The 27054-nt window shown below is 36.8% G+C and overlaps 1 protein-coding gene across 3 annotated transcripts in view; it reads left to right on the top strand.

Annotated features, from left to right (window-relative positions):
• Positions 1-27054, top strand: part of satb2 (SATB homeobox 2) — a 131656-nt gene that overhangs the window by 58471 nt on the left and 46131 nt on the right. For 2 of the 3 annotated variants that reach the window (XM_088083723.1, XM_088083725.1), the window contains exons 6-10: positions 1472-1595; positions 3208-3310; positions 3992-4042; positions 4459-5051; positions 8225-8437. In XM_088083723.1, the coding sequence (XP_087939849.1) occupies positions 1472-1595; positions 3208-3310; positions 3992-4042; positions 4459-5051; positions 8225-8437 (1084 nt within the window). The remainder of the gene's footprint in view (positions 1-1471; positions 1596-3207; positions 3311-3991; positions 4043-4458; positions 5052-8224; positions 8438-27054) is intronic. The other variant, XM_088083724.1, reaches the window with a different exon arrangement.

Below are 27054 nucleotides of genomic sequence, written 5' to 3'. Positions count from 1 at the left end.
GACGATGGCAGAGCTTTGGCACGCTCTGCGCGTGGAGTCGAAAATGATTCATTTGAAATGAAATAAAAGCAGGAGGATTGTAGGAGGATACAGGAAGTGGTGGTTTGGAGGTTAATGCAGGATGTTTGAGAGATCAGCTGAGTTAGGGCTTAATTTGGGGTTAATTTAGGATTAAAGAAAACATTTAGATGAGAAGATTAATGAGACTCTCATGTTTGTATGGTGAATATGAGGCTGCAGACAGTTAGCTTAGCTTAGCATAAAGACTGGAAACAGGTGGAAACAGCTAGCCTTTCATCTACCAGCACCTTAAAAACTCATTAACTCATCACGTCTTGTTTGTTTATGATGGTCAAAAGTTCAAGTGTCAAAACAAGTTGTGGTTTATGAGCAAAAAGTGACCCAAAAAAGGAGATGATGAATCATAGGATTGAGAATTTAACGTTTTTTTTAAAAGTTGTGACCAAATTTATTTATTTTTGTGCAGAGTATAATAATAAAACTAATATATACAAAATATAAAAATATACATTTAGCTGCATCTCATCCATATGTGCCCTTATGTTTAACAAATTTTGCAGGTAATGATACTCCAGAGGGAAAATTAACCTGAACCCTAGATTATTATTATTTTTTAAATGATCACAGCCTGGGATATGTCAATGATTAGCAGAAACATTGATTTTTATACATGATTATTTTCTGTGCAGTGTCACATACTTAAACAAAATGTGCTTTTCAAAATCAAGCTTTAAAAAATATTATGCATTACTGTTATTTTCTGCTTTTATTGAGCTTATTTTTTCAACCAACATCAGTCCTAGTCATGAATATCAAATATTCATAAATGTTCAGAATTTTAACCCTTTAGATGCCAGGTTTTTGTCATGATGCCACTATGTTTTTAGAAGAAAGAAAAACAAAAAGAATAAATTATTTTCAATATATTACATGCAAATTAGATTTTTTAAAAAATGATCACAGTCTGGCATATGTCATTGATTAGCAGCAAAATTGATTGTGAGAGGTCACCTAGTGGAAATAGCATGTATTTTCTCCATGTGCCAAATATGGTAAAATTGAGGTGATCAGGTGGAAAATAGTAAAAATGACAAATTCAGAGTCAAAAGTCCAGAATGACACCCAGAAATAATACAATGCATGTGTTTCTGCCTTGACATTAACAGTCCAAATGCAACAATTCAGTTTCCACAGTGTATTTTAGACTTATTGTAGGAGCTGAGCTGCAAATTCCAACATTAAAAAAAAAATCTTGCCAAAATGTATGCCATATGCAAGAACGCAGCCAAAATAATCAAAAAATGAAGAATGAAAAGTGAGTAAAATGCACGAAACAGTCCCTGAGGGTTAACTGTTACTGTTTAACTGATAAACATTGTTATTGTTTTATGTTTAGCCTTTTTACGTCTCGACTTTTTGATCTGAAGACGTCCCTGACTGTGTGTTGTAGTTTTTCGAAGCTGGAGGATCTGCCCTGTGAGCAGTGGAACCACGCGACCGTCAGGAACGCTCTCAAAGAGCTGCTGAAGGAAATGAACCAAAGCACTCTGGCCAAAGAGTGTCCTCTGTCCCAGGTAACAACCCGACGAAGAAAAAAGAAAACAAAAAAAATCCAGAACACTGTATATGTGTTCCTTATAATTGTTTAAGACAGAAAAATATTTTAAAAAATAAGAAGCAGTGAGCAAAGTTTAGGGAGATTTTGTAGCATCCAGTATAAAAGGTAAAAATTAGGGTGAAACTTGTCCTGCGTAGGATTCCTTAAGTTTTTGTTTTTCTGGAGGTTTTTACCGTGAGCTGAATTATCCGCAGAGGTCCAAAAGAAACTGATTTAAACTGGTGAAAACACTGAATAAAGCAGTCTCACATTATAAATCAATGTTTTTCCAACACTGTTGGTCTTGCACCTGCTAATATCTGCTCACTTTTTTTCTTTGAAAACTTAAGATCCAGATGTTGAGGAGGTTTTTATTGGTAGCCAAATTATCCACAGCAGTCTCTTCCTCTTCAAAACAATCAGATCAGGAGATTAAAACCTGCAAAAACACTGAATAAATCAGTTTCAAGTTTAAAATCGGTGTTTTTCCAATGCTGTGCAACATGGCGATCTCTGTAGACGAGGACCTGCGCCTTATGTAGATATAAACAGCAAATTTTGAGGTAACGAAAATAAAACAATTCTTATTTTCAAGTGATTATACACTGAAGAGAACATACTTTGTATATTAAACTATATTCCATCTGCCTAAATATTCCCAAGATAAAGAGAGAAGCTGCCGCACACTGTCGCTCACTGCTCACATATTTATTGAGTGATAAATGGCGTTTCGGTCTAGCAGACTTTCATCAGGTATAATGGCAGCATCATGATACCGTGATTGCTCCTTTCTCCGACGCACCTGTCGCACACACAGGTGTGCAGAGATTTTCTTCAGATGCCTAAATATTCCCCTAAATCCTACACATTGGACCTTCAGTATTTTATTTTTCTGTTATTAAAAGGTCTTGCATTTGGTAAAAAGTGCATTTTCTTTTTTTTTTGGGACTCGGGTTTCAGACTTGGGACCTGAGTGCAAAGACTTCAGACTTGCCTGTGACTTGCAAAACAAAGACTCGGTCCCACCTCTGCTGAATAATGCCACAGAGCAGCACAGACATTCAGAATTAATCCCACAAGCATCGTATTGATTTTTGCTACATTTTAATCAAAATACACCACACAAACTGAAGCACTGTCTCCTTCATCATGTTCAAGTCCCCGGCTGCATGTTTCGCCCTCTCTCCTGGTCTCATAATGAGTGCTGTGTGAGATTTATGTGTGTGTGTGTGTGTGTGTGTGTGTGTGTGTGTGTGTGTGTGTGTGTGTGTGTGTGTGTGTGTGTGTGTGTGTGTGTGTGTGTGTGTGTGTTAAATGCAGCTCTGGTGGGGGTGTTGATCGCAGCATCAATTGCAAGCATATGTGTGTGTGGCTGGAGATTCCCTCTGTGCACCGTACTGAGTTTCCATGGGTGGCTTCAAATCATGATTAATGTTTGTCTGTTTCTATTGTGTGTGTGTGTGTGTGTGTGTGTGTGTGTGTGTGTGTGTGTGTGTTTATGTGAGCATACCATGAGGTGGTTGCGTGAGTGTAAGCATTTCATATTATGTTGGTTATTGATTGTCTCTCTCCTCTCTTCTCGCTGTCAGAGTATGATTTCCTCCATCGTGAACAGTTCGTACTATGCCAACGTGTCCACTGCCAAATGTCAGGAGTTCGGTCGCTGGTACAAGAAGTACAAAAAAATCAAAGGTGAGATCCAACAGACGGTATTCCAACTTCTTTAAATGCTCTTACAGTTTAAATACTGATATTGTTGCCCTAATGTCATGGGTTTTCTTTTTTTTTCGAGGGAGGGGATGGGTTTATTTAAGTATCATTATGAAAGCTTTTTTTTTCTTGTTAGATACTGTCACAGACGAATCAGGAGAAAATTAACTATGTTTGAGACATGATCTTACACGATACCAGAAATTACGCTAGAAGATTAAAACGAGCAGCAAAATATTGAAAATAAAAAGTACCCAGTGCAGAAAAATCTTTAAAAAAAAGAAAAATAACACACCTAAAAAGTCAAAATTATTAAAAAAAAAGACATCTACAAATTCAAAATTATAAAAAAAAATTAAACACACCAATAACACACAAAAAAAAATTCACCCTCAAACTCCATCCGCAAAACATTTACTACATTCCCAAATGAGGTGAGGGTATGCAGGGAGAGACAACCTCGTCCACTTAGGAGGCCGCAAGTGAAGACCATTTTGTAGGTGCAGCTTGTACTGAGGTATATTTTTGGAGTATTTTAGTCGCAGTGTGTCTTTGCTGAAATGTAAAATGTAGCATTCATTGTGTTGCTGTGCATGAGTGTCTTCTTTTGGTGTCATTTTTATTTGGACCTTCTGACTGATTTTTCTCTGTTTTATTGAGCAGTCGATTACCTGGAGAAGATGTGGGCCGGGCGGGACGCTGCAGACATCAAAAGTAAGAACTCTTATTAACCCTTTTTAAAACCTGGATCAACATGAGTTTTCACGTGCTGTTTGATTTCCTCCAAAAATACGAGTGAAAAGGAAATGAGCAGCTTTATAAGAAATATTCCACAAATTGCATGAAATTTGGAAACTGGAATTTAAAAACAAAACACAAAAAGCAAATAAAAATTACAAATAATAAAAAAAAAAAGCTTTTCTCAGGTCATTTACGTCTTTATTGTTTTTTTTCTTTCTTTTTTTTCAAAATTTTTTTAATCTTCAAAATCTAATTTGTGGGTAATTTCTAATGCCTCTTTCCCATGTTTTTGAAAAAAAGTCAGTTTGCTCAGGTTTCAGAGGGTTAATCTTTCTGACACTGCTGATGTGAAGGTGTGTGTGTGACCTCAGTCTGTCTCTCCTCTTCAGTAGAGAGAGACAATATGGCCGACTTCTGCGTGCTGGGTCAGAGACCTCCTCCTCACCTGGCCGGCCTTGCGCAGCTCAGTCACCTGGGGGCCGGCAGCCCCCTCCTCAAGGCGGGATCTGGAGATCCGCAGGCGCCCTCGCAGCCTCCTCAGCAGCCTCCTCCTCCCCAACAACAGCCCTCGCCACACGGCCCCCTCCACCACAGCCCCCCTCTCCGCACAGGCCAGGTGCCTCCTCCGCCCCCGCCGCCTCCGCCCGGCGCCCTGCAGCCCCTGCTGGGGCCAGGTGGGCTGCTCTCCCCGCAGCTCTCCCCTCAGCTTGTACGCCAACAGCTCGCCATGGCCCACCTCATCAACCAGCAACTGGCCGTGAGTCGGCTGCTGGCCCACCAGCACCCCCAGGCCATCAACCAGCAGTTCCTCAACCACCCGCCCATCCCCCGGGGTTCGTCCAAAACCAGCGGCGAACATCCCGGGAGCAACCCGTCCGCCGCCGAGGTCTCCTGTGAAATCTACCAGCAGGTCAGAGACGAGCTGAAGAGAGCTAGTGTCTCCCAGGCCGTGTTCGCCCGTGTGGCTTTCAACCGCACACAGGTAGGAAAACAGGACCATCCGTGGTCAAGACGGTTAGGAGACAGTGTGGTGGAGAAATGATCAGAGGAAGAGGAGGAGAGAGCTGGCATCAGTGGTGGAGGAAGTATTCAGATCCTACTTAAGCAAAAGTAGTAATACCACACTGTGAAAATACTGTCAAAAGTAAAAGTCCTGCATTGAAAGTGTTTCTTAAGTAAAAGTCAGTAAGTATAATCAGGACCATGTACTTAAAGTATTAAAGGTAAAAGTACAGAGCTTCAGAAAAATCTTGAAAAAAAAAACACCCAAAAAACTTTAAATTGTTTTTAAAAAGGAAACAAAAACACCCAAAAAGCTCAAAAAATTATATATATATATATGTGTGTGTGTGTTAAAATTATTTTAAAAAAAAGTTAAATTTTCTATGGTTTCTGTGAATTGAGTATTTGATCAATGTAGAGATGTGGTGTAAAAAGTGGCATGAAAAGAAAATACTTGAGTTTTTTCTTGTTATGATGACGGCAGCGTATGTAGATGCAGCAGCCAGTTGTTCCACAGATTTTGCTTTTTTTTTTGTTATATTTTTCTATTTTTTTCGACTCCATGGCCCCTTCTGCTGAAACACGACTTTTGTACATTAGAGAAGCACTTATCAACTTTGGTAGAGTTGTTTTGGGCTTGGGCTGAATGCAGCAGACAGCGAGAGGATCTCTATCAACGGCATATGCTGTGCATATGAGAAATGAAACCGAAAGCACCTGACAAAGAGCGACAGGAGAGCCGGCATCAGGGCGAGGCTGACCCAACATGGACCGAGAGCTGTTCCTCTAACAAGCCTTCTGGCTAATGTCCGGTGAGAGAATAAAGTGGATGAGACGTGATTTAGACTCACTCAGCAACAGGAAATCAGAGACTGCTCTGCACACACCTTCACAGAGACATGGTTAACCCCTAACATCCTGGATCAAGCTGTTGGATGGATGGATGGACCTTGTTCAGAGCCGACAGGACACAAGACAAAATGCACTGCAGGAATTGTATGATGCCATCAGCAGGATGGAGTTTTCATAGTAGCTGCTGATTTTAATCAGCTCATCCTTCAACTCCAAAGATGTAGCAGGATCAAGAAGAAATTTTAATTCCATTTTTTTAAACCATGTTTAAAAATGAGTAATAAATCTACCTTGTACCTTGAGTAAATGTACTTTAGTATACTCCACTGCTGGCTGGCATGAATCAGGATGGAGATAATCTAATATATATCCTCCTGTGGTGACACAGTGAGACAACACCGAAATATCTCATCGAGCTCCATTTTCTCAGACCATAGTTCTCGTTAAACATCTCAGGTGAGAGATAATCACGTATTTTATAGAAGTAAATGTAATATGATGTCACTGACTGCTTGTAATTATCACGCAGCGTTCACAGTATTTCTGTTTCACCGGCCTCGTGGTATTTTCAGTGGGATTAACGGAAACGTGGCGGGTGGCTCTCTGGGTCATTGAGTATCCTTCGCCGCCCTCGCAGCGGCACAAACACCTGATGCATTCAGGCTGTGCTAACGTGGTTAGCACTCGCCCCATTAGGTCAGTGTAATGGGAGGAGGCTCATAGACCTGTTGATGTCGAGGGCAGGTGTGTGCCAGTGACTTCTGTGTGTGTTAAAGTGTGCACATTTGTGTGTGACTCAAACCTACAGCTGAGTATCGAGGATTCATTGTTTTCAGTTTGTTTTGGTTTTTTTTCCAAGTTTTACCAAAAACAGCATGCTAAGTACATTTACTCTGTACAAATCTGAGCTATTTTTACTTTTTTTTCTTAAATTTTCATGCCACTTTCTACTTTACTTGCACTCTACTACATTTTCGAATATCATACTGAAGTACTTTCATTTGACATCTTTAGAGAGTTTACAGGTTACAATGTTTGTGGAGAAAATATCTAAAAGTTCAACAAACTTTTAGAGTTCCACATCTGATACTCTGGTAAAAATTGAACCACCCACTAGTTTGTGGTGCAGCACAAAAAAATAGCGGATTAAATGTTTTTTTTTTCATGCAAAAAGAAAAACCCCACCCTGTTTATCAAATTTGATAATTCTGTGCTTGTAACACTAATAATTTTATTTAGTTTTATTTTAAAATTTGATGCTTTGTGATAAATTAAACCACCCAACAGTTTATGTAAGTACAGATTAAAAGATTAGTTAATAAATTTATTTTTTTTCACGCAAAAATGAAAAAAAAACAAACCCAAAAACATTTCATGTGTCCGGCTTCTCAAATGTGATAATTCTGTGCTTTTCATATAAATAATTTAATTTAATTTAATTTATTTTAAAATCTGATGCTTTGATCTAAATTAAACCAGCCAATAGATATAAGTATATAAGATATTAGTGCTTTTCACACTAATAATTTAAATTTATTTTATAATCTGATTTGTACTAGCAGACATTACAGCTGCAACAATTAATAGATTCATTTCTCTTTTGTCATAAAAAAAAGTCAAATCATTTCATGGTTCCAGCTTTTTAAATGTAATTATTTGTTGTTTTCCCTTTTAATTATTTATAAATTTATTTTTAACAACATTGAGGTTTGGTATTGTAAGGTGACACTTCTGGGTCATTGCATTTTTCAGTATTTTTACAAACCAAACAATCTATTGATTAATGAAGAATAATCAGCAGATTAAGCCATAATGAAAATAATCATTAGATTAATAAATAATGATACGCTCTACCTCAACCAACTTCAACAGTAAAATCCTACTTTTACGTATATGCATGAGTCAGAAACATCTACTGTATAATAGTGTACCCGTCAAGAGGACAGTTTCATACTTTTAACATTTTAGGTAAAATTTCTTGATTATATTTATTAACATTTTTCACAGTATGGTATTATTCATAAAATGGTAGAAAATGAAGAGAAAAATGTAGAGAAAGTGAAAAATAAGCAAGTAACAGAGTAGATTTATGTAAGTCCATTTATTAAAAATCACACTAAGACAGATCAACAACAAATATCCAATCATTCAGAGGAGAACAAGAAAACATGGTACCCAAAACAAGACATAATATGGACGTTTGCTTATTAGAAATACAGGTTTGAAGTCAGTGATAAGGGACACACTGTGCCCTTACAAAGCTTATAATGTAATGTGTCTCCGTGTGTCTTTATTGTCCAGGGTTTGCTGTCAGAGATCCTGCGGAAAGAGGAGGATCCGCGGACGGCGTCGCAGTCTCTGCTGGTGAACCTCAAAGCGATGCAGAACTTCCTCAACCTGCCGGAGAGCGAGAGAGACCGGATCTACCAGGAGGAGAGAGAGCGCACCATGAACCCTTCAGTCGGCCTTCCCGCCTCCAACTCCTCAAACGCCGGACCTCCACGCCTCTCACAGGTTAGTGTGACATGTAGTCAGTTATGACGACGTTTTTTAGCCCTTGTAGGCAAAATATAGAGGAACAAATAGAAATATGCTGGGGAAATATTAAAATGTACTTTTACTTTATTTTACTTTTTGTGACATGCTTTGCTTGGACTTTTTGTGGCATATTTTGAACTTATTTCTCAGGTGTTTGAACGACATATTATACCACGTTTTTATGTAATTTTTGATTACTTTTTTATGTGATTTTAGATGGCATACTTTAACTTTTTCAAGTGGACGACATACTATACTATGATGTTTTATGCAATTTTGGACGACATACTATAGTATGATGTTTTTATGCGATGTTAGGCGACAAACTTTGGTATGACTTTTGACATATTATAATATGCAATTTGGGTAACATACTATGCTACTTATGATATTTTGGACCACATTCAACTTTTTAACGCGATTTAGGACCACATGCTATAGAATGAATTTTGATAAAATTTTGGACAACATGCTTTAGAATGACTTTTTGAGGCCATTTTTAACAACATGCTATGTTCTGACTTTTTGGCGCAATTTTGGACCATTTGCTGTAGTCTGACTTTTTGACGCTGTCAGGGAGCCACAGTGCTCCTTATTAAGAGTGTGTGTCTCCCCCTTACTCAGACACACAGACAAATAATCAAACGCCACCTCAGACCAGCTAGAAAGTGGCTTATTAGAGAGGTAAGGTATCTTTTTCTTTTTCTGAGTAAGGGATACCCAACAGTGTTTACTTTCACGGTTGACCAAACCAGGAGATAAACCCCCTACCACTCGGGCCGAGGGAGCATCTCCCTGGTCCATCTCCCCTTGGGGGATCCAGGGCGACTTTGTTTTTTGTGAGTTTTTATTCACTTGTGGTCAAAACAGATAACAAACAGAAAGTTCGCTTTTGTCCAGCAACGTGTTTCTTTTTTGTCTTGTTTTGTCTTTTTAGCCACTCTCCAGATTCTCAGAGGGATGAAATGCTAACACCCAAGGATGGTTGAAAGAGGTTAAAATTGCTCGAGGCAGGATTTATTCAAAGATACAAATGTCATCAAATCAAAAACAGCAGTTACCTCAGTTCCTTTTACAGGAGTTACATGTATCGTCTAAGACAAGGTCTAAGCAAGATAAAGCAGAAGCATTAAAAGCCCCAAAACCCCACAACATGATCTGCTGTTAGTCTTTATCTGGAGGTCTGTCCATCAGCACTCTCTCGACTCTCCGTCTCTCCTCATTGGCTGGCCTTGGGATGGTGTGTTTGAGTAGAAACTTCTGCCTGCTGCTTTGGATGTCATAATTGGGCACAAGCTTCCTCCTCCTGCTGCTGGGTAGTTTCCACCCCAACGCATGTGGTTTCCTGTAACTGTTGCTCAGACGGCTGCTGCTGCTGGTTCATAAAGACATTAAACATGCTCATTAGCCAAGGAGCTGCAGTTTGCATGTTTATGAAGGGGTTCATTTCTACTATATTACTATAGTATAATATAAATGTTAAATGTATATATGACATGTCCCAATAACAGCTGAAAACACCTCAAAACTGCATAAAATAGCATGCCAAGACACGCCATAGCATAGAATTTTGCAAAAAATGGCCAAAAACACCATAATTATGCATGTTTAAACAATGACTGAAAAGGCAAGGCTATAGTATGGCAAAAATGTCAAAATATGACATGTCCCCAAAACAGTTATAAACATCTCAAAATAGCATAAGATAGTGTGCTGAGACATGCCATAGCACAGAATTTTGCTAAAATGGCCAAAAACACCCTAATTTTGACTTTTATAAAAATGACCGAAGAAGCAAGGCTATAGTATGGGAAAAATGTCAAAATATGACATGTCCCAAAAACTGCTGGAAACACCTCAAAACAGCATAAAATAGCCTGCCAAGACTTGCTTCTTCGGTCATTTTTCTGACGTTCAAAATTCTGCTGTTTTTGGGCTTTTTTGCAAAATTCTATGCTATGGCGTCTCGTGGCACACTTTTTTATGCTGTTTTTAGGTGTTTCCAGCAGTTTTTGAGACATGTCATATTTTGACATTTTTGCCATACTATAGCCTTGCTTCTTCGGTCATTTTTCTGACATTCAAAATTCTGCTGTTTTGGGGTGTTTTGCAAAATTCTATGCTATGGTGTCTCTTGGCACGCTATTTTATGCTGTTTTGAGGCATTTCCAGCTATTTTTGAGAATTGTCATATTTTGACATTTTTGCCATACTATAGCCTTGCTTCTTTGGTCATTTTTCCGACATTCAATATTATTGGGTTTTTGGGCGTTTTTGCAAAATTCTATGCTATGGCGTCTCTTTGCACGCTATTTTATGCTGTTTTTAGGCATTTCCAGCTATTTTTGAGAATAGCCATATTTTGACATTTTTGCCATACTATAGCCTTGCTTCTTTGGTCATTTTTCTGACATTCAATGTCATGGTTTTTGGGCGTTTTTGCAAAATTCTATGCTATGGTGTCTCTTGGCACGCTATTTTATGCTGTTTTTAGGTGTTTCCAGCAGTTTTTAAGATATGCCATATTTTGACATTTTTGCCATACTATAGCCTTGCTTCTTTGGTCATTTTTCCGACATTCAATATTATTGGGTTTTTGGGCGTTTTTGCAAAATTCTATGCTATGGCGTCTCTTGGCATGCTATTTTGTGCTGTTTTAAGGTGTTTGCAGCAGTTTTTAAGATATGCCACATTTTGACATTTTTGCCATACTATAGCCTTGCTTCTTTGGTCATTTGTCCGACATTCAATATTAATGGGTTTTTGGGCGTTTTTGCAAAATTCCATGCTATGGCGTGTCTTTGCACGCTATTTTATGCTGTTTTGAGGCATTTCCAGCTTTTTTTGAGAATTGTCATATTTTGACATTTTTGCCATACTATAGCCTTGCTTCTTTGGTCATTTTTCTGACATTCAATGTGATGGTGTTTTTGGGCGTTTTTGCAAAATTCTATGCTATGGTGTGTCTTGGCACGCTATTTCATGCTGTTTTGAGGCATTTCCAGCTATTTTTGAGACATGTCATGTTTTGACATTTTTGCCATACTATAGCCTTGCTTAGTTGGTCATTTTTCTGACATTCAAAATTGTGTTGTTTTGGGGCATTTTTGCAAAATTCTATGCTATGGCATCTCTTGGCACGCTTTTTTTTTTTGCTGTTTTTAGGTGTTTCCAGCAGTTTTTAAGATATGCCATATTTTGACATTTTTGCCATACTATAGCCTTGCTTCTTCGGTCATTTTTGTGACATTCAATGTCATGGTGTTTTTGGGCGTTTTTGCAAAATTCTATGCTATGGCGTCTCTTGGCACGCGATTTTATGCTGTTTTTAGGTGTTTCCAGCAGTTTTTAAGATATGCCATATTTTGACATTTTTGCCATACTATAGCCTTGCTTCTTTGGTCATTTTTCTGACATTCAATATTATTGGGTTTTTGGGCGTTTTTGCAAAATTCTATGCTATGGTGTGTCTTGGCACGCTATTTCATGCTGTTTTGAGACATTTCCAGCTATTTTTGAGACGTGTCATATTTTGACATTTTTGCCATACTATAGCCTTGCTTCTTTGGTCTTTTTTCCGACTTTCAATATTATTGGGTTTTTGGGCGTTTTTGTAAAATTCTATGCTATGGCATCTCTTAGCATGGTATTTTGTGCTGTTTTAAGGTTTTTGCAGCAGTTTTTAAGATATGCCATATTTTGACATTTTTGCCATACTATAGCCTTGCTTCTTTGGTCATTTTTCCGACATTCAATATTATTGGGTTTTTGGGCGTTTTTGCAAAATTCTATGCTATGGCGTCTCTTTGCACGCTATTTTATGCTGTTTTTAGGCATTTCCAGCTATTTTTGAGAATACTCATATTTTGACATTTTTGCCATACTATAGCCTTGCTTCTTCAGTCATTTTTCTGACATTCAATGTCATGGTGTTTTTGGGCGTTTTTGCAAAATTCTATGCTATGGCGTCTCTTTGCACGCTATTTTATGTTGTTTTGAGGCATTTCCAGCTATTTTTAAAATATGTCATATTTTGACATTTTTGCCATACTATAGCCTTGCTTCTTTGGTCATTTTTCCGACATTCAATGTCATGGTGTTTTTGGGCGTTTTTGCAAAATTCTATGCTATGGTGTCTCTTGGCACGCTATTTTATGCTGTTTTTAGGTGTTTCCAGCAGTTTTTAAGATATGCCATATTTTGACATTTTTGCCATACTATAGCCTTGCTTCTTTGGTCATTTTTCTGACATTCAATGTCATGGTGTTTGTGGGCGGTTTTTGCAAAATTCTATGCTATGGCGTGTCTTGGCACGCTATTTCATGCTGTTTTGAGGCATTTCCAGCTTTTTTTGAGAATTGTCATATTTTGACATTTTTGCCATACTATAGCCTTGCTTCTTCGGTCATTTTTGTGACATTCAATGTCATGGTGTTTTTGGGCGTTTTTGCAAAATTCTATGCTATGGTGTCTCTTTGCACGCCATTTTATGCTGTTTTTAGTTGTTTCCAGCAGTTTTTAAGATATGCCATATTTTGACATTTTTGCCATACTATAGCCTTGCTTCTTTGGTCATTTTTCAGACATTCAATATTATTGGGTTTTTGGGCGTTTTTGCAAAATTCTATGCTATGGTGTCTCTTGGCACCCTATTTTATGCTGTTTTTAGGCATTTCCAGCTATTTTTGAGAATTGTCATATTTTGACATTTTTGCCATACTATAGCCTTGCTTCTTTGGTCATTTTTCCGACATTCAATATTATTGGGTTTTTGGGCGTTTTTGCAAAATTCTATGCTATGGCGTCTCTTTGCACGCTATTTTATGCTGTTTTGAGGCATTTCCAGCTATTTTTGAGAATTGTCATATTTTGACATTTTTGCCATACTATAGCCTTGCTTCTTTGGTCATTTTTCTGACATTCAATGTCATGGTGTTTTAAGTGTTTTGCAAAATTCTATGCTATGGCTTGTCTTGGCATGCTATTTTATGCTGTTTTGAGGCATTTCCAGCTTTTTTTGAGAATTGTCATATTTTGACATTTTTGCCATACTATAGCCTTGCTTCTTCGGTCATTTTTGTGACATTCAATGTCATGGTGTTTTTGGGCGTTTTTGCAAAATTCTATGCTATGGTGTCTCTTGGAACGCTATTTTATGCTGTTTTTGGGTGTTTCCAGCAGTTTTGAGATATGTCATATTTTGACATTTTTGCCATACTATAGCCTTGCTTCTTCGGTCATTTTTGTGACATTCAATATTATTGGGTTTTTGGGCGTTTTTGCAAAATTCTATGCTATGGCGTCTCTTTGCACGCTATTTTATGCTGTTTTGAGGCATTTCCAGCTATTTTTGAGAATTGTCATATTTTGACATTTTTGCCATACTATAGCCTTGCTTCTTTGGTCATTTTTCCGACATTCAATATTATTGGGTTTTTGGGCGTTTTTGCAAAATTCTATGCTATGGCGTCTCTTTGCACGCTATTTTATGCTGTTTTTAGGCATTTCCAGCTATTTTTGAGAATACTCATATTTTGACATTTTTGCCATACTATAGCCTTGCTTCTTTGGTCATTTTTCAGACATTCAATGTTATTGGGTTTTTGGGCGTTTTGCAAAATTCTATGCTATGGTGTCTCTTTGGCACGCTATTTTATGTTGTTTTTAGGCATTTCCAGCTATTTTTAAAATATGTCATATTTTGACATTTTTGCCATACTATAGCCTTGCTTCTTTGGTCATTTTTCCGACATTCAATATTATTGGGTTTTTGGGCGTTTTGCAAAATTCTATGCTATGGCGTCTTTGGCACGCTATTTTATGCTGTTTTGAGGCATTTCCAGCTATTTTTGAGAATTGTCATATTTTGACATTTTTGCCATACTATAGCCTTGCTTCTTTGGTCATTTTTCCGACATTCAATATTATTGGGTTTTTGGGCGTTTTTGCAAAATTCTATGCTATGGCTTGTCTTGGCATGCTATTTTATGCTGTTTTGAGGCATTTCCAGCTTTTTTTGAGAATTGTCATATTTTGACATTTTTGCCATACTATAGCCTTGCTTCTTCGGTCATTTTTGTGACATTCAATGTCATGGTGTTTTTGGGCGTTTTTGCAAAATTCTATGCTATGGTGTCTCTTTGCACGCTATTTTATGCTGTTTTTAGGTCTTTCCAGCAGTTTTTAAGATATGTCATATTTTGACATTTTGCCATACTATAGCCTTGCTTCTTCGGTCATTTTCAGACATTCAATATTATTGGGTTTTTGGGCGTTTTTGCAAAATTCTATGCTATGGTGTCTCTTGGCACCCTATTTTATGCTGTTTTTAGGCATATCCAGCTATTTTTTAGAAATGTCATACTTTGACATTTTTGCCATACTATAGCCTTGCTTCTTTGGTCATTTTTCCGACATTCAATATTATTGGTTTTTAGGCGTTTTGCAAAATTCTATGCTATGGCGTCTCTTTGCACGCTATTTTATGCTGTTTTTAGGCATTTCCAGCTATTTTTGAGAATAGTCATATTTTGACATTTTTGCCATACTATAGCCTTGCTTCTTTGGTCATTTTTCTGACATTCAATGTCATGGTGTTTTTGGGCGTTTTTGCAAAATTCTATGCTATGGCTTGTCTTGGCATGCTATTTTATGCTGTTTTGAGGCATTTCCAGCTTTTTTTGAGAATTGTCATATTTTGACATTTTTGCCATACTATAGCCTTGCTTCTTCGGTCATTTTTGTGACATTCAATGTCATGGTGTTTTTGGGCGTTTTTGCAAAATTCTATGCTATGGTGTCTCTTTTCACGCTATTTTATGCTGTTTTAGGTGTTTCCAGCAGTTTTTAAGATATGCCATATTTTGACATTTTTGCCATACTATAGCCTTGCTTCTTTGGTCATTTTTCCGACATTCAATATTATTGGGTTTTTGGGCGTTTTTGCAAAATTCTATGCTATGGCGTCTCTTGGCACGCTATTTTATGCTGTTTTGAGGCATTTCCAGCTATTTTTGAGAATTGTCATATTTTGACATTTTTGCCATACTATAGCCTTGCTTCTTTGGTCATTTTTCCGACATTCAATATTATTGGGTTTTTGGGCGTTTTTGCAAAATTCTATGCTATGGCGTCTCTTGGCACGCTATTTTATGCTGTTTTTAGGCATTTCCAGCTATTTTTGAGAATAGTCATATTTTGACATTTTTGCCATACTATAGCCTTGCTTCTTTGGTCATTTTTCAGACATTCAATATTATTGGGTTTTGGGCGTTTTTGCAAAATTCTATGCTATGGTGTCTCTTGGCACGCTATTTCATGCTGTTTTTAGGTGTTTCCAGCTATTTTTAAAATATGTCATATTTTGACATTTTTGCCATACTATAGCCTTGCTTCTTTGGTCATTTTTCCGACATTCAATATTATTGGGTTTTTGGGCGTTTTTGCAAAATTCTATGCTATGTCGTCTCTTGGCACGCTTATTTTATGCTGTTTTTAGGCATTTCCAGCTATTTTTGAGAATTGTCATATTTTGACATTTTTGCCATACTATAGCCTTGCTTCTTTGGTCATTTTTCCGACATTCAATATTATTGGGTTTTTGGGCGTTTTTGCAAAATTCTATGCTATGGCGTCTCTTTGCACGCTATTTTATGCTGTTTTTAGGCATTTCCAGCTATTTTTGAGAATAGTCATATTTTGACATTTTTGCCATACTATAGCCTTGCTTCTTTGGTCATTTTTCTGACATTCAATGTCATGGTGTTTTTGGGCGTTTTTGCAAAATTCTATGCTATGGCTTGTCTTGGCATGCTATTTTATGCTGTTTTGAGGCATTTCCAGCTTTTTTTGAGAATTGTCATATTTTGACATTTTTGCCATACTATAGCCTTGCTTCTTCGGTCATTTTTGTGACATTCAATGTCATGGTGTTTTTGGGCGTTTTTGCAAAATTCTATGCTATGGTGTCTCTTTGCACGCTATTTTATGCTGTTTTTAGGTGTTTCCAGCAGTTTTTAAGATATGCCATATTTTGACATTTTTGCCATACTATAGCCTTGCTTCTTTGGTCATTTTCAGACATTCAATATTATTGGGTTTTTGGGCGTTTTTGCAAAATTCTATGCTATATGTCTCTTGGCACGCTTATTTTATGCTGTTTTGAGGCATTTCCAGCTATTTTTGAGAATTGTCATATTTTGACATTTTGCCATACTATAGCCTTGCTTCTTTGGTCATTTTCCGACATTCAATATTATTGGGTTTTTAGGCGTTTTGCAAAATTCTATGCTATGGCGCCTTTGCACGCTATTTTATGCTGTTTTTAGGCATTTCCAGCTATTTTTGAGAATAGTCATATTTTGACATTTTTGCCATACTATAGCCTTGCTTCTTTGGTCATTTTTCCGACATTCAATATGATTGGGTTTTGGGCGTTTTTGCAAAATTCTATGCTATGGTGTCTCTTGGCACGCTATTTCATGCTGTTTTTAGGTGTTTCCAGCTATTTTTAAAATATGTCATATTTTGACATTTTTGCCATACTATAGCCTTGCTTCTTTGGTCATTTTTCCGACATTCAATATTATTGGGTTTTTGGGCGTTTTTGCAAAATTCTATGCTATGGCGTCTCTTGGCACGCTATTTTATGCTGTTTTGAGGCATTTCCAGCTATTTTTGAGAATAATCATATTTTGACATTTTTGCCATACTATAGCCTTGCTTCTTTGGTCATTTTTCCGACATTCAACATTATTGGGTTTTTGGGCGTTTTTGCAAAATTCTATGCTATGGCGTCTCTTTGCACGCTATTTTATGCCGTTTTTAGGCATTTCCAGCTATTTTTGAGAATAGTCATATTTTGACATTTTTGCCATACTATAGCCTTGCTTCTTTGGTCATTTTTCTGACATTCAATGTCATGGTGTTTTTGGGCGTTTTTGCAAAATTCTATGCTATGGTGTCTCTTTGCACGCTATTTTATGCTGTTTTTAGGTGTTTCCAGCAGTTTTTAAGATATGCCATATTTTGACATTTTTGCCATACTATAGCCTTGCTTCTTTGGTCATTTTTCAGACATTCAATATTATTGGGTTTTTGGGCGTTTTTGCAAAATTCTATGCTATGGCGTCTCTTGGCACGCTATTTTATGCTGTTTTGAGGCATTTCCAGCTATTTTTGAGAATTGTCATATTTTGACATTTTTGCCATACTATAGCCTTGCTTCTTTGGTCATTTTTCCGACATTCAATATTATTGGGTTTTTGGGCGTTTTTGCAAAATTCTATGCTATGGCGTCTCTTTGCACGCTATTTTATGCTGTTTTTAGGCATTTCCAGCTATTTTTGAGAATACTCATATTTTGACATTTTTGCCATACTATAGCCTTGCTTCTTTGGTCATTTTTCTGACATTCAATGTCATGGTGTTTTTGGGCGTTTTTGCAAAATTCTATGCTATGGCTTGTCTTGGCATGCTATTTTATGCTGTTTTGAGGCATTTCCAGCTTTTTTTGAGAATTGTCATATTTTGACATTTTTGCCATACTATAGCCTTGCTTCTTCGGTCATTTTTGTGACATTCAATGTCATGGTGTTTTTGGGCGTTTTTGCAAAATTCTATGCTATGGTGTCTCTTTGCACGCTATTTTATGCTGTTTTTAGGTGTTTCCAGCAGTTTTTAAGATATGCCATATTTTGACATTTTTGCCATACTATAGCCTTGCTTCTTTGGTCATTTTTCAGACATTCAATATTATTGGGTTTTTGGGCGTTTTTGCAAAATTCTATGCTATGGTGTCTCTTGGCACGCTATTTCATGCTGTTTTTAGGTGTTTCCAGCTATTTTTAAAATATGTCATATTTTGACATTTTTGCCATACTATAGCCTTGCTTCTTTGGTCATTTTTCCGACATTCAATATTATTGGGTTTTTGGGCGTTTTTGCAAAATTCTATGCTATGGCGTCTCTTTGCACGCTATTTTATGCTGTTTTTAGGCATTTCCAGCTATTTTTGAGAATAGTCATATTTTGACATTTTTGCCATACTATAGCCTTGCTTCTTTGGTCATTTTTCTGACATTCAATGTCATGGTGTTTTTGGGCGTTTTTGCAAAATTCTATGCTATGGCTTGTCTTGGCATGCTATTTTATGCTGTTTTGAGGCATTTCCAGCTTTTTTTGAGAATTGTCATATTTTGACATTTTTGCCATACTATAGCCTTGCTTCTTCGGTCATTTTTGTGACATTCAATGTCATGGTGTTTTAGGCGTTTTGCAAAATTCTATGCTATGGTGTCTCTTTGCACGCTATTTTATGCTGTTTTTAGGTGTTTCCAGCAGTTTTTAAGACATGCCATATTTTGACATTTTTGCCATACTATAGCCTTGCTTCTTTGGTCATTTTTCAGACATTCAATATTATTGGGTTTTTGGGCGTTTTTGCAAAATTCTGTGCTATGGTGTCTCTTGGCACGCTATTTTATGCTGTTTTGAGGCATTTCCAGCTATTTTTGAGAATTGTCATATTTTGACATTTTTGCCATACTATAGCCTTGCTTCTTTGGTCATTTTTCCGACATTCAATATTATTGGGTTTTTGGGCGTTTTTGCAAAATTCTATGCTATGGCTTGTCTTGGCACGCTATTTTATGCTGTTTTTAGGCATTTCCAGCTATTTTTGAGAATACTCATATTTTGACATTTTTGCCATACTATAGCCTTGCTTCTTTGGTCATTTTTCTGACATTCAATGTCATGGTGTTTTTGGGCGTTTTTGCAAAATTCTATGCTATGGCTTGTCTTGGCACGCTATTTTATGTTGTTTTTAGGCATTTCCAGCTATTTTTAAAATATGTCATATTTTGACATTTTTGCCATACTATAGCCTTGCTTCTTTGGTCATTTTTCCGACATTCAATATTATTGGGTTTTTGGGCGTTTTTGCAAAATTCTATGCTATGGCATCTCTTGAGACGCTATTTTGTGCTGTTTTAAGGTGTTTGCAGCAGTTTTTAAGATATGCCATATTTTGACATTTTTGCCATACTATAGCCTTGCTTCTTCGGTCATTTTTCCGACATTCAATATTATTGGGTTTTTGGGCGTTTTTGCAAAATTCTATGCTATGGCGTGTCTTGGCACGCTATTTTGTGCTGTTTTGAGGCATTTCCAGCTATTTTTGAGAATTGTCATATTTTGACATTTTTGCCATACTACAGCCTTGCTTTTTCGGTCATTTTTGTGACATTCAATGTCATGGTGTTTTTGGGCGTTTTTGCAAAATTCTTTGCTATGGTGTCTCTTGGCACGCTATTTTATGCTGTTTTTAGGTGTTTCCAGCAGTTTTTAAGATATGCCATATTTTGACATTTTTGCCATACTATAGCCTTGCTTCTTTGGTCATTTTTCAGACATTCAATATTATTGGGTTTTTGGGCGTTTTTGCAAAATTCTTTGCTATGGTGTCTCTTGGCACGCTATTTTATGCTGTTTTTAGGTGTTTCCAGCAGTTTTTAAGATATGCCATATTTTGACATTTTTGCCATACTATAGCCTTGCTTCTTGGGTCATTTTTCTGACATTCAATATTATTGGGTTTTTGGGTGTTTTTGCAAAATTCTATGCTATGGCGTCTCTTTGCACGCTATTTTATGCTGTTTTTAGGCATTTCCAGCTATTTTTGAGAATAGTCATATTTTGACATTTTTGCCATACTATAGCCTTGCTTCTTTGGTCATTTTTCCGACATTCAATATGATTGGGTTTTGGGCGTTTTTGCAAAATTCTATGCTATGGCGTCTCTTGGCACGCTATTTCATGCTGTTTTTAGGTGTTTCCAGCAATTTTTGAGACATGCCGTATTTTGACATTTTTGCCATACTATAGCCTTGCTTAGTTGGTCATTTTTCTGACGTTCAAAATTCTGGTGTTTTTGGGCATTTTTTGCAAAATTCTATGCTATGGCGTCTCTTGGCACGCTATTTTATGCTGTTTTTAGGTGTTTCCAGGTGTTTTTGAGACATGTCATATTTTGACATTTTTGCCATACTATAGCCTTGCTTCTTCGGTCATTTTTCAGACATTCAATATTATTGGGTTTTTGGGCGTTTTTTGCAAAATTCTATGCTATGGCATCTCTTGGCATGCTATTTTATGCTGTTTTTAGGTGTTTCCAGGTGTTTTTGAGACATGTCATATTTTGACATTTTTGCCATACTATAGCCTTGCTTCTTTGGTAATTTTTCCGACATTCAATATTAATGGGTTTTTGGGCGTTTTTGCAAAATTCTATGCTATGGCGTGTCTTGGCATGCTATTTTGTGCTGTTTTGAGGTGTTTCCAGCTATTTTTGAGAATTGTCATATTTTGACATTTTTGCCATACTATAGCCTTGCTTCTTCGGTCATTTTTCTGACATTCAAAATTCTGGTGTTTTTGGGCATTTTTTGCAAAATTCTATGCTATGGCGTCTCTTGGCACGCTATTTTATGCTGTTTTTAGGTGTTTCCAGCTATTTTTGAGACATGTCATATTTTGACATTTTTGCCATACTATAGCCTTGCTTTTTCGGTCATTTTTCAGATATTCAATATTATTGGGTTTTTGGGTGTTTTTGCAAAATTCTATGCTATGGCGTGTCTTGGCACGCTATTTTATGCTGTTTTGAGGCATTTCCAGCTATTTTTGAGAATTGTCATATTTTGACATTTTTGCCATACTATAGCCTTGCTTCTTTGGTCATTTTTCCGACATTCAATATTATTGGGTTTTTGGGCGTTTTTGCAAAATTCTATGCTATGGCGTCTCTTGGCACGCTATTTTATGCTGTTTTGAGGCATTTCCAGCTATTTTTGAGAATTGTCATATTTTGACATTTTTGCCATACTATAGCCTTGCTTCTTTGGTCATTTTTCCGACATTCAATATTATTGGGTTTTTGGGCGTTTTTGCAAAATTCTATGCTATGGCGTCTCTTTGCACGCTATTTTATGCTGTTTTTAGGCATTTCCAGCCATTTTTAAGAATAGTCATATTTTGACATTTTTGCCATACTATAGCCTTGCTTCTTTGGTCATTTTTCTGACATTCAATGTCATGGTGTTTTTGGGCGTTTTTGCAAAATTCTATGCTATGGCTTGTCTTGGCATGCTATTTTATGCTGTTTTTAGGCATTTCCAGCTTTTTTTGAGAATTGTCATATTTTGACATTTTTGCCATACTATAGCCTTGCTTCTTCGGTCATTTTTGTGACATTCAATGTCATGGTGTTTTTGGGCGTTTTTGCAAAATTCTATGCTATGGTGTCTCTTTGCACGCTATTTTATGCTGTTTTTAGGTGTTTCCAGCAGTTTTTAAGATATGCCATATTTTGACATTTTTGCCATACTATAGCCTTGCTTCTTTGGTCATTTTTCAGACATTCAATATTATTGGGTTTTTGGGCGTTTTTGCAAAATTCTATGCTATGGTGTCTCTTGGCACGCTATTTTATGCTGTTTTGAGGCATTTCCAGCTATTTTTGAGAATTGTCATATTTTGACATTTTTGCCATACTATAGCCTTGCTTCTTTGGTCATTTTTCCGACATTCAATATTATTGGGTTTTTGGGCGTTTTGCAAAATTCTATGCTATGGCGTCTCTTTGCACGCTATTTTATGCTGTTTTGAGGCATTTCCAGCTATTTTTGAGAATTGTCATATTTTGACATTTTTGCCATACTATAGCCTTGCTTCTTGGGTCATTTTTCCGACATTCAATATTATTGGGTTTTTTGGGCGTTTTGCAAAATTCTATGCTATGGCGTCCCTTTTCACGCTATTTTTTGTTGTTTTTAGGCATTTCCAGCTATTTTTGAGAATACTCATATTTTGACATTTTTGCCATACTATAGCCTTGCTTCTTTGGTCATTTTTCTGACATTCAATGTCATGGTGTTTTTGGGCGTTTTTGCAAAATTCTATGCTATGGCTTGTCTTGGCATGCTATTTTATGCTGTTTTGAGGCATTTCCAGCTTTTTTTGAGAATTGTCATATTTTGACATTTTTGCCATACTATAGCCTTGCTTCTTCGGTCATTTTTGTGACATTCAATGTCATGGTGTTTTTGGGCGTTTTTGCAAAATTCTATGCTATGGTGTCTCTTTGCACGCTATTTTATGCTGTTTTTAGGTGTTTCCAGCAGTTTTTAAGACATGCCATATTTTGACATTTTTGCCATACTATAGCCTTGCTTCTTTGGTCATTTTTCAGACATTCAATATTATTGGGTTTTTGGGCGTTTTTGCAAAATTCTATGCTATGGTGTCTCTTGTACGCTTATTTTATGCTGTTTTGAGGCATTTCCAGCTATTTTTGAGAATACTCATATTTTGACATTTTTGCCATACTATAGCCTTGCTTCTTTGGTCATTTTTCCGACATTCAATATTATTGGGTTTTTGGGCGTTTTTGCAAAATTCTATGCTATGGCATCTCTTGGCACGCTATTTTGTGCTGTTTTTAGGTGTTTCCAGCAGTTTTTAAGATATGCCATATTTTGACATTTTGCCATACTATAGCCTTGCTTCTTTGGTCATTTTTCCGACATTCAATATTATTGGGTTTTTAGGCGTTTTGCAAAATTCTATGCTATGGCGTCTCTTGTACGCTATTTTATGCTGTTTTTAGGTGTTTCAGCTATTTTTGAGAATATGTCATATTTTGACATTTTGCCATACTATAGCCTTGCTTCTTTGGTCATTTTTCCGACATTCAATATTATTGGGTTTTTGGGCGTTTTTGCAAAATTCTATGCTATGGCATCTCTTGACACGCTATTTTGTGCTGTTTTAAGGTGTTTGCAGCAGTTTTTAAGATATGCCATATTTTGACATTTTTGCCATACTATAGCCTTGCTTCTTCGGTCATTTTTCCGACATTCAATATTATTGGGTTTTTGGGCGTTTTTGCAAAATTCTATGCTATGGCGTCTCTTGGCACGCTATTTTATGCTGTTTTTAGGTGTTTCCAGCTATTTTTGAGAATTGTCATATTTTGACATTTTTGCCATACTATAGCCTTGCTTCTTTGGTCATTTTTCTGACATTCAAAATTCTGGTGTTTTGGGGCATTTTTGCAAAATTCTATGCTATGGCGTCTCTTGGCACGCTATTTTATGCTGTTTTTAGGTGTTTCCAGGTATTTTTTAGACGTCATATTTTGACATTTTTGCCATACTATAGCCTTGCTTCTTTGGTCATTTTTCTGACATTCAAAATTCTGGTGTTTTTGGGCATTTTTTGCAAAATTCTATGCTATGGCGTCTCTTGGCATGCTATTTTATGCTGTTTTTAGATGTTTCCAGCTTTTTTTGAGACATGTCATATTTTGACATTTTTGCCATACTATAGCCTTGCTTCTTCGGTCATTTTTCAGACATTCAATATAATTGGGTTTTTGGGCGTTTTTTGCAAAATCCTATGCTATCGTGTCTCTTGGCATGCTATTTTATGCTGTTTTTAGGTGTTTCCAGCAGTTTTTAAGGTATGCCATATTTTGACATTTTTGCCATACTATAGCCTTGCTTCTTTGGTCATTTTTCTGACATTCAAAATTCTGGTGTTTTGGGGCATTTTTGCAAAATTCTATGCTATGGCGTCTCTTGGCACGCTATTTTATGCTGTTTTTAGGTGTTTCCAGCTATTTTTGAGAATTGTCATATTTTGACATTTTTGCCATACTATAGCCTTGCTTCTTTGGTCATTTTTCAGACATTCAATATTATTGGGTTTTTGGGCGTTTTTGCAAAATTCTATGCTATGGCGTCTCTTGGCACGCTATTTTATGCTGTTTTGAGGCATTTCCAGCTATTTTTGAGAATTGTCATATTTTGACATTTTTGCCATACTATAGCCTTGCTTCTTTGGTCATTTTTCCGACATTCAATATTATTGGGTTTTTGGGCGTTTTTGCAAAATTCTATGCTATGGCGTCTCTTGGCACGCTATTTTATGCTGTTTTGAGGCATTTCCAGCTATTTTTGAGAATTGTCATATTTTGACATTTTTGCCATACTATAGCCTTGCTTTTTCGGTCATTTTTGTGACATTCAATGTCATGGTGTTTTTGGGCGTTTTTGCAAAATTCTTTGCTATGGTGTCTCTTGGCACGCTATTTTATGCTGTTTTTAGGTGTTTCCAGCAGTTTTTAAGATATGCCATATTTTGACATTTTTGCCATACTATAGCCTTGCTTCTTTGGTCATTTTTCAGACATTCAATATTATTGGGTTTTTGGGCGTTTTTGCAAAATTCGATGCTATGGTGTCTCTTGGCACGCTTTTTTATGCTGTTTTTAGGTGTTTCCAGCATTTTTTAAGATATGCCATATTTTGACATTTTTGCCATACTATAGCCTTGCGTCTTTGGTCATTTTTCAGACATTAAATAGATAGATAGATAGATAGATAGATAGATAGATAGATAGATAGATATACTTTATTGATCTCAAACCTGAGAAATTGGGATGTAGCAGCGCCATGCAGTAAGAACAGAGAATAAAGAGCACACATTATTAATAGAATATAAAGGAATATGCTTAAAAAAACTTAACAAAAAACTAAGAGACTGTACATATATACATATATACATGTGTAAAGTGCGGAACATTATCTGTATAAATATAAATAAAAATAAAGTCAGCAGTGTAGAGTGATATAGAGCTAAGACCGGAGGTTAAAGCGCAGACAGAGGTGAGTTATTGTACAGGTGGATGGCTTGTGGCAGGAAAGATTTCCTGTATCTGTCCTTTCGACAGCGACGCTGAATCAGTCTGTTGGAGAAGGTGCTCCGCTGTCGGTCCAGTATGCGGTGGAGGGGGTGCTCAGCATTGTTCATGATGGCGAGCAGTTTTTTAAGTGTCCTCTTCTCCACCACCGTCTCCACGGTCTCCAGCCTGAAACCCACCACAGAGCCAGCCTTCTTGATGATCTTATTTAGTCTGTTGGTGTCACTGGCTCTGATGCTGCTACCCCAACAAACAGCAGCGAAGAAGACGGCACTGGAGACAACAGACTGGTAGAAGATCTCCAACATCTTGCTGCACACGTTGAAGGATTGTAGCTTCCTCAGGAAGTAGAGTCTGCTCATCCCCCTCTTATACACAGCGTCAGTGTTAGATTTCCAGTCCAGTCTGTTATTGATCACAACACCCAGATATTTGTAGGTGTATGTATGCTGTTTTTAGGCATTTCCAGCTATTTTTGAGAATAGTCATATTTTGACATTTTTGCCATACTATAGCCTTGCTTCTTCGGTCATTTTTCTGAAATTCAAAATTCTGCTGTTTTTGGGTGTTTTTGCAAAATTCTATGCTATGGCGTGTCTTGGCACGCTATTTTGTGCTGTTTTGAGGCATTTCCAGCTATTTTTGAGAATTGTCATATTTTGACATTTTTGCCATACTATAGCCTTGCTTCTTCGGTCATTTTTCTGACATTCAAAATTCTGGTGTTTTTGGGCATTTTTTGCAAAATTCTATGCTATGGCGTCTCTTGGCACGCTATTTTATGCTGTTTTTAGGTGTTTCCAGCAGTTTTTGAGACATGTCATATTTTGACATTTTTGCCATACTATAGCCTTGCTTCTTCGGTCATTTTTCAGACATTCAATATTATTGGGTTTTTGGGCGTTTTTTGCAAAATTCTATGCTATGGCGTCTCTTGGCATGCTATTTTATGCTGTTTTTAGGTGTTTCCAGCAGTTTTTAAGATATGCCATATTTTGACATTTTTGCCATACTATAGCCTTGCTTTTTCTGTCATTTTTCCGACATTCAATATTATTGGGTTTTTGGGCGTTTTTGCAAAATTCTATGCTATGGCGTGTCTTGGCACGCTATTTTGTGCTGTTTTGAGGCATTTCCAGCTATTTTTGAGAATTGTCATATTTTGAAATTTTTGCCATACTATAGCCTTGCTTCTTCGGTCATTTTTCTGACATTCAAAATTCTGGTGTTTTTGGGCATTTTTTGCAAAATTCAATGCTATGGCGTCTCTTGGCACGCTATTTTATGCTGTTTTTAGGTGTTTCCAGCAGTTTTTGAGACATGTCATATTTTGAAATTTTTGCCATACTATAGCCTTGCTTCTTCGGTCATTTTTCTGACATTCAAAATTCTGGTGTTTTGGGGCATTTTTGCAAAATTCTATGCTATATGCCTCTTGGCACGCTATTTTGTGCTGTTTTTAGGTGTTTCCAGGTATTTTTGAGACATGTCATATTTTGACATTTTTGCCATACTATAGCCTTGCTTCTTTGGTCATTTTTCTGAAATTCAAAATTCTGCTGTTTTTGGGTGTTTTTGCAAAATTCTATGCTATGGCGTGTCTTGGCACGCTATTTTATGCTGTTTTTAGGTGTTTCCAGGTATTTTTGAGACATGTCATATTTTGACATTTTTGCCATACTATAGCCTTGCTTCTTTGGTCATTTTTCCGACATTCAATATTATTGGGTTTTTGGGCGTTTTTTGCAAAATCCTATGCTATCGCGTCTCTTGGCATGCTATTTTATGCTGTTTTTAGGTGTTTCCAGGTATTTTTGAGACATGTCAT

The sequence above is a fragment of the Plectropomus leopardus genome, chromosome 10 (assembly GCF_026936395.1).
Source record: "Plectropomus leopardus strain MGB_pleo_1.0 chromosome 10, ASM2693639v1, whole genome shotgun sequence".
Classification (NCBI taxonomy): Eukaryota; Metazoa; Chordata; class Actinopteri; order Perciformes; family Serranidae; genus Plectropomus; species Plectropomus leopardus.
Note: the sequence above shows the minus strand (reverse complement) of the source record. Positions and strands in the feature narration are given on the sequence as shown.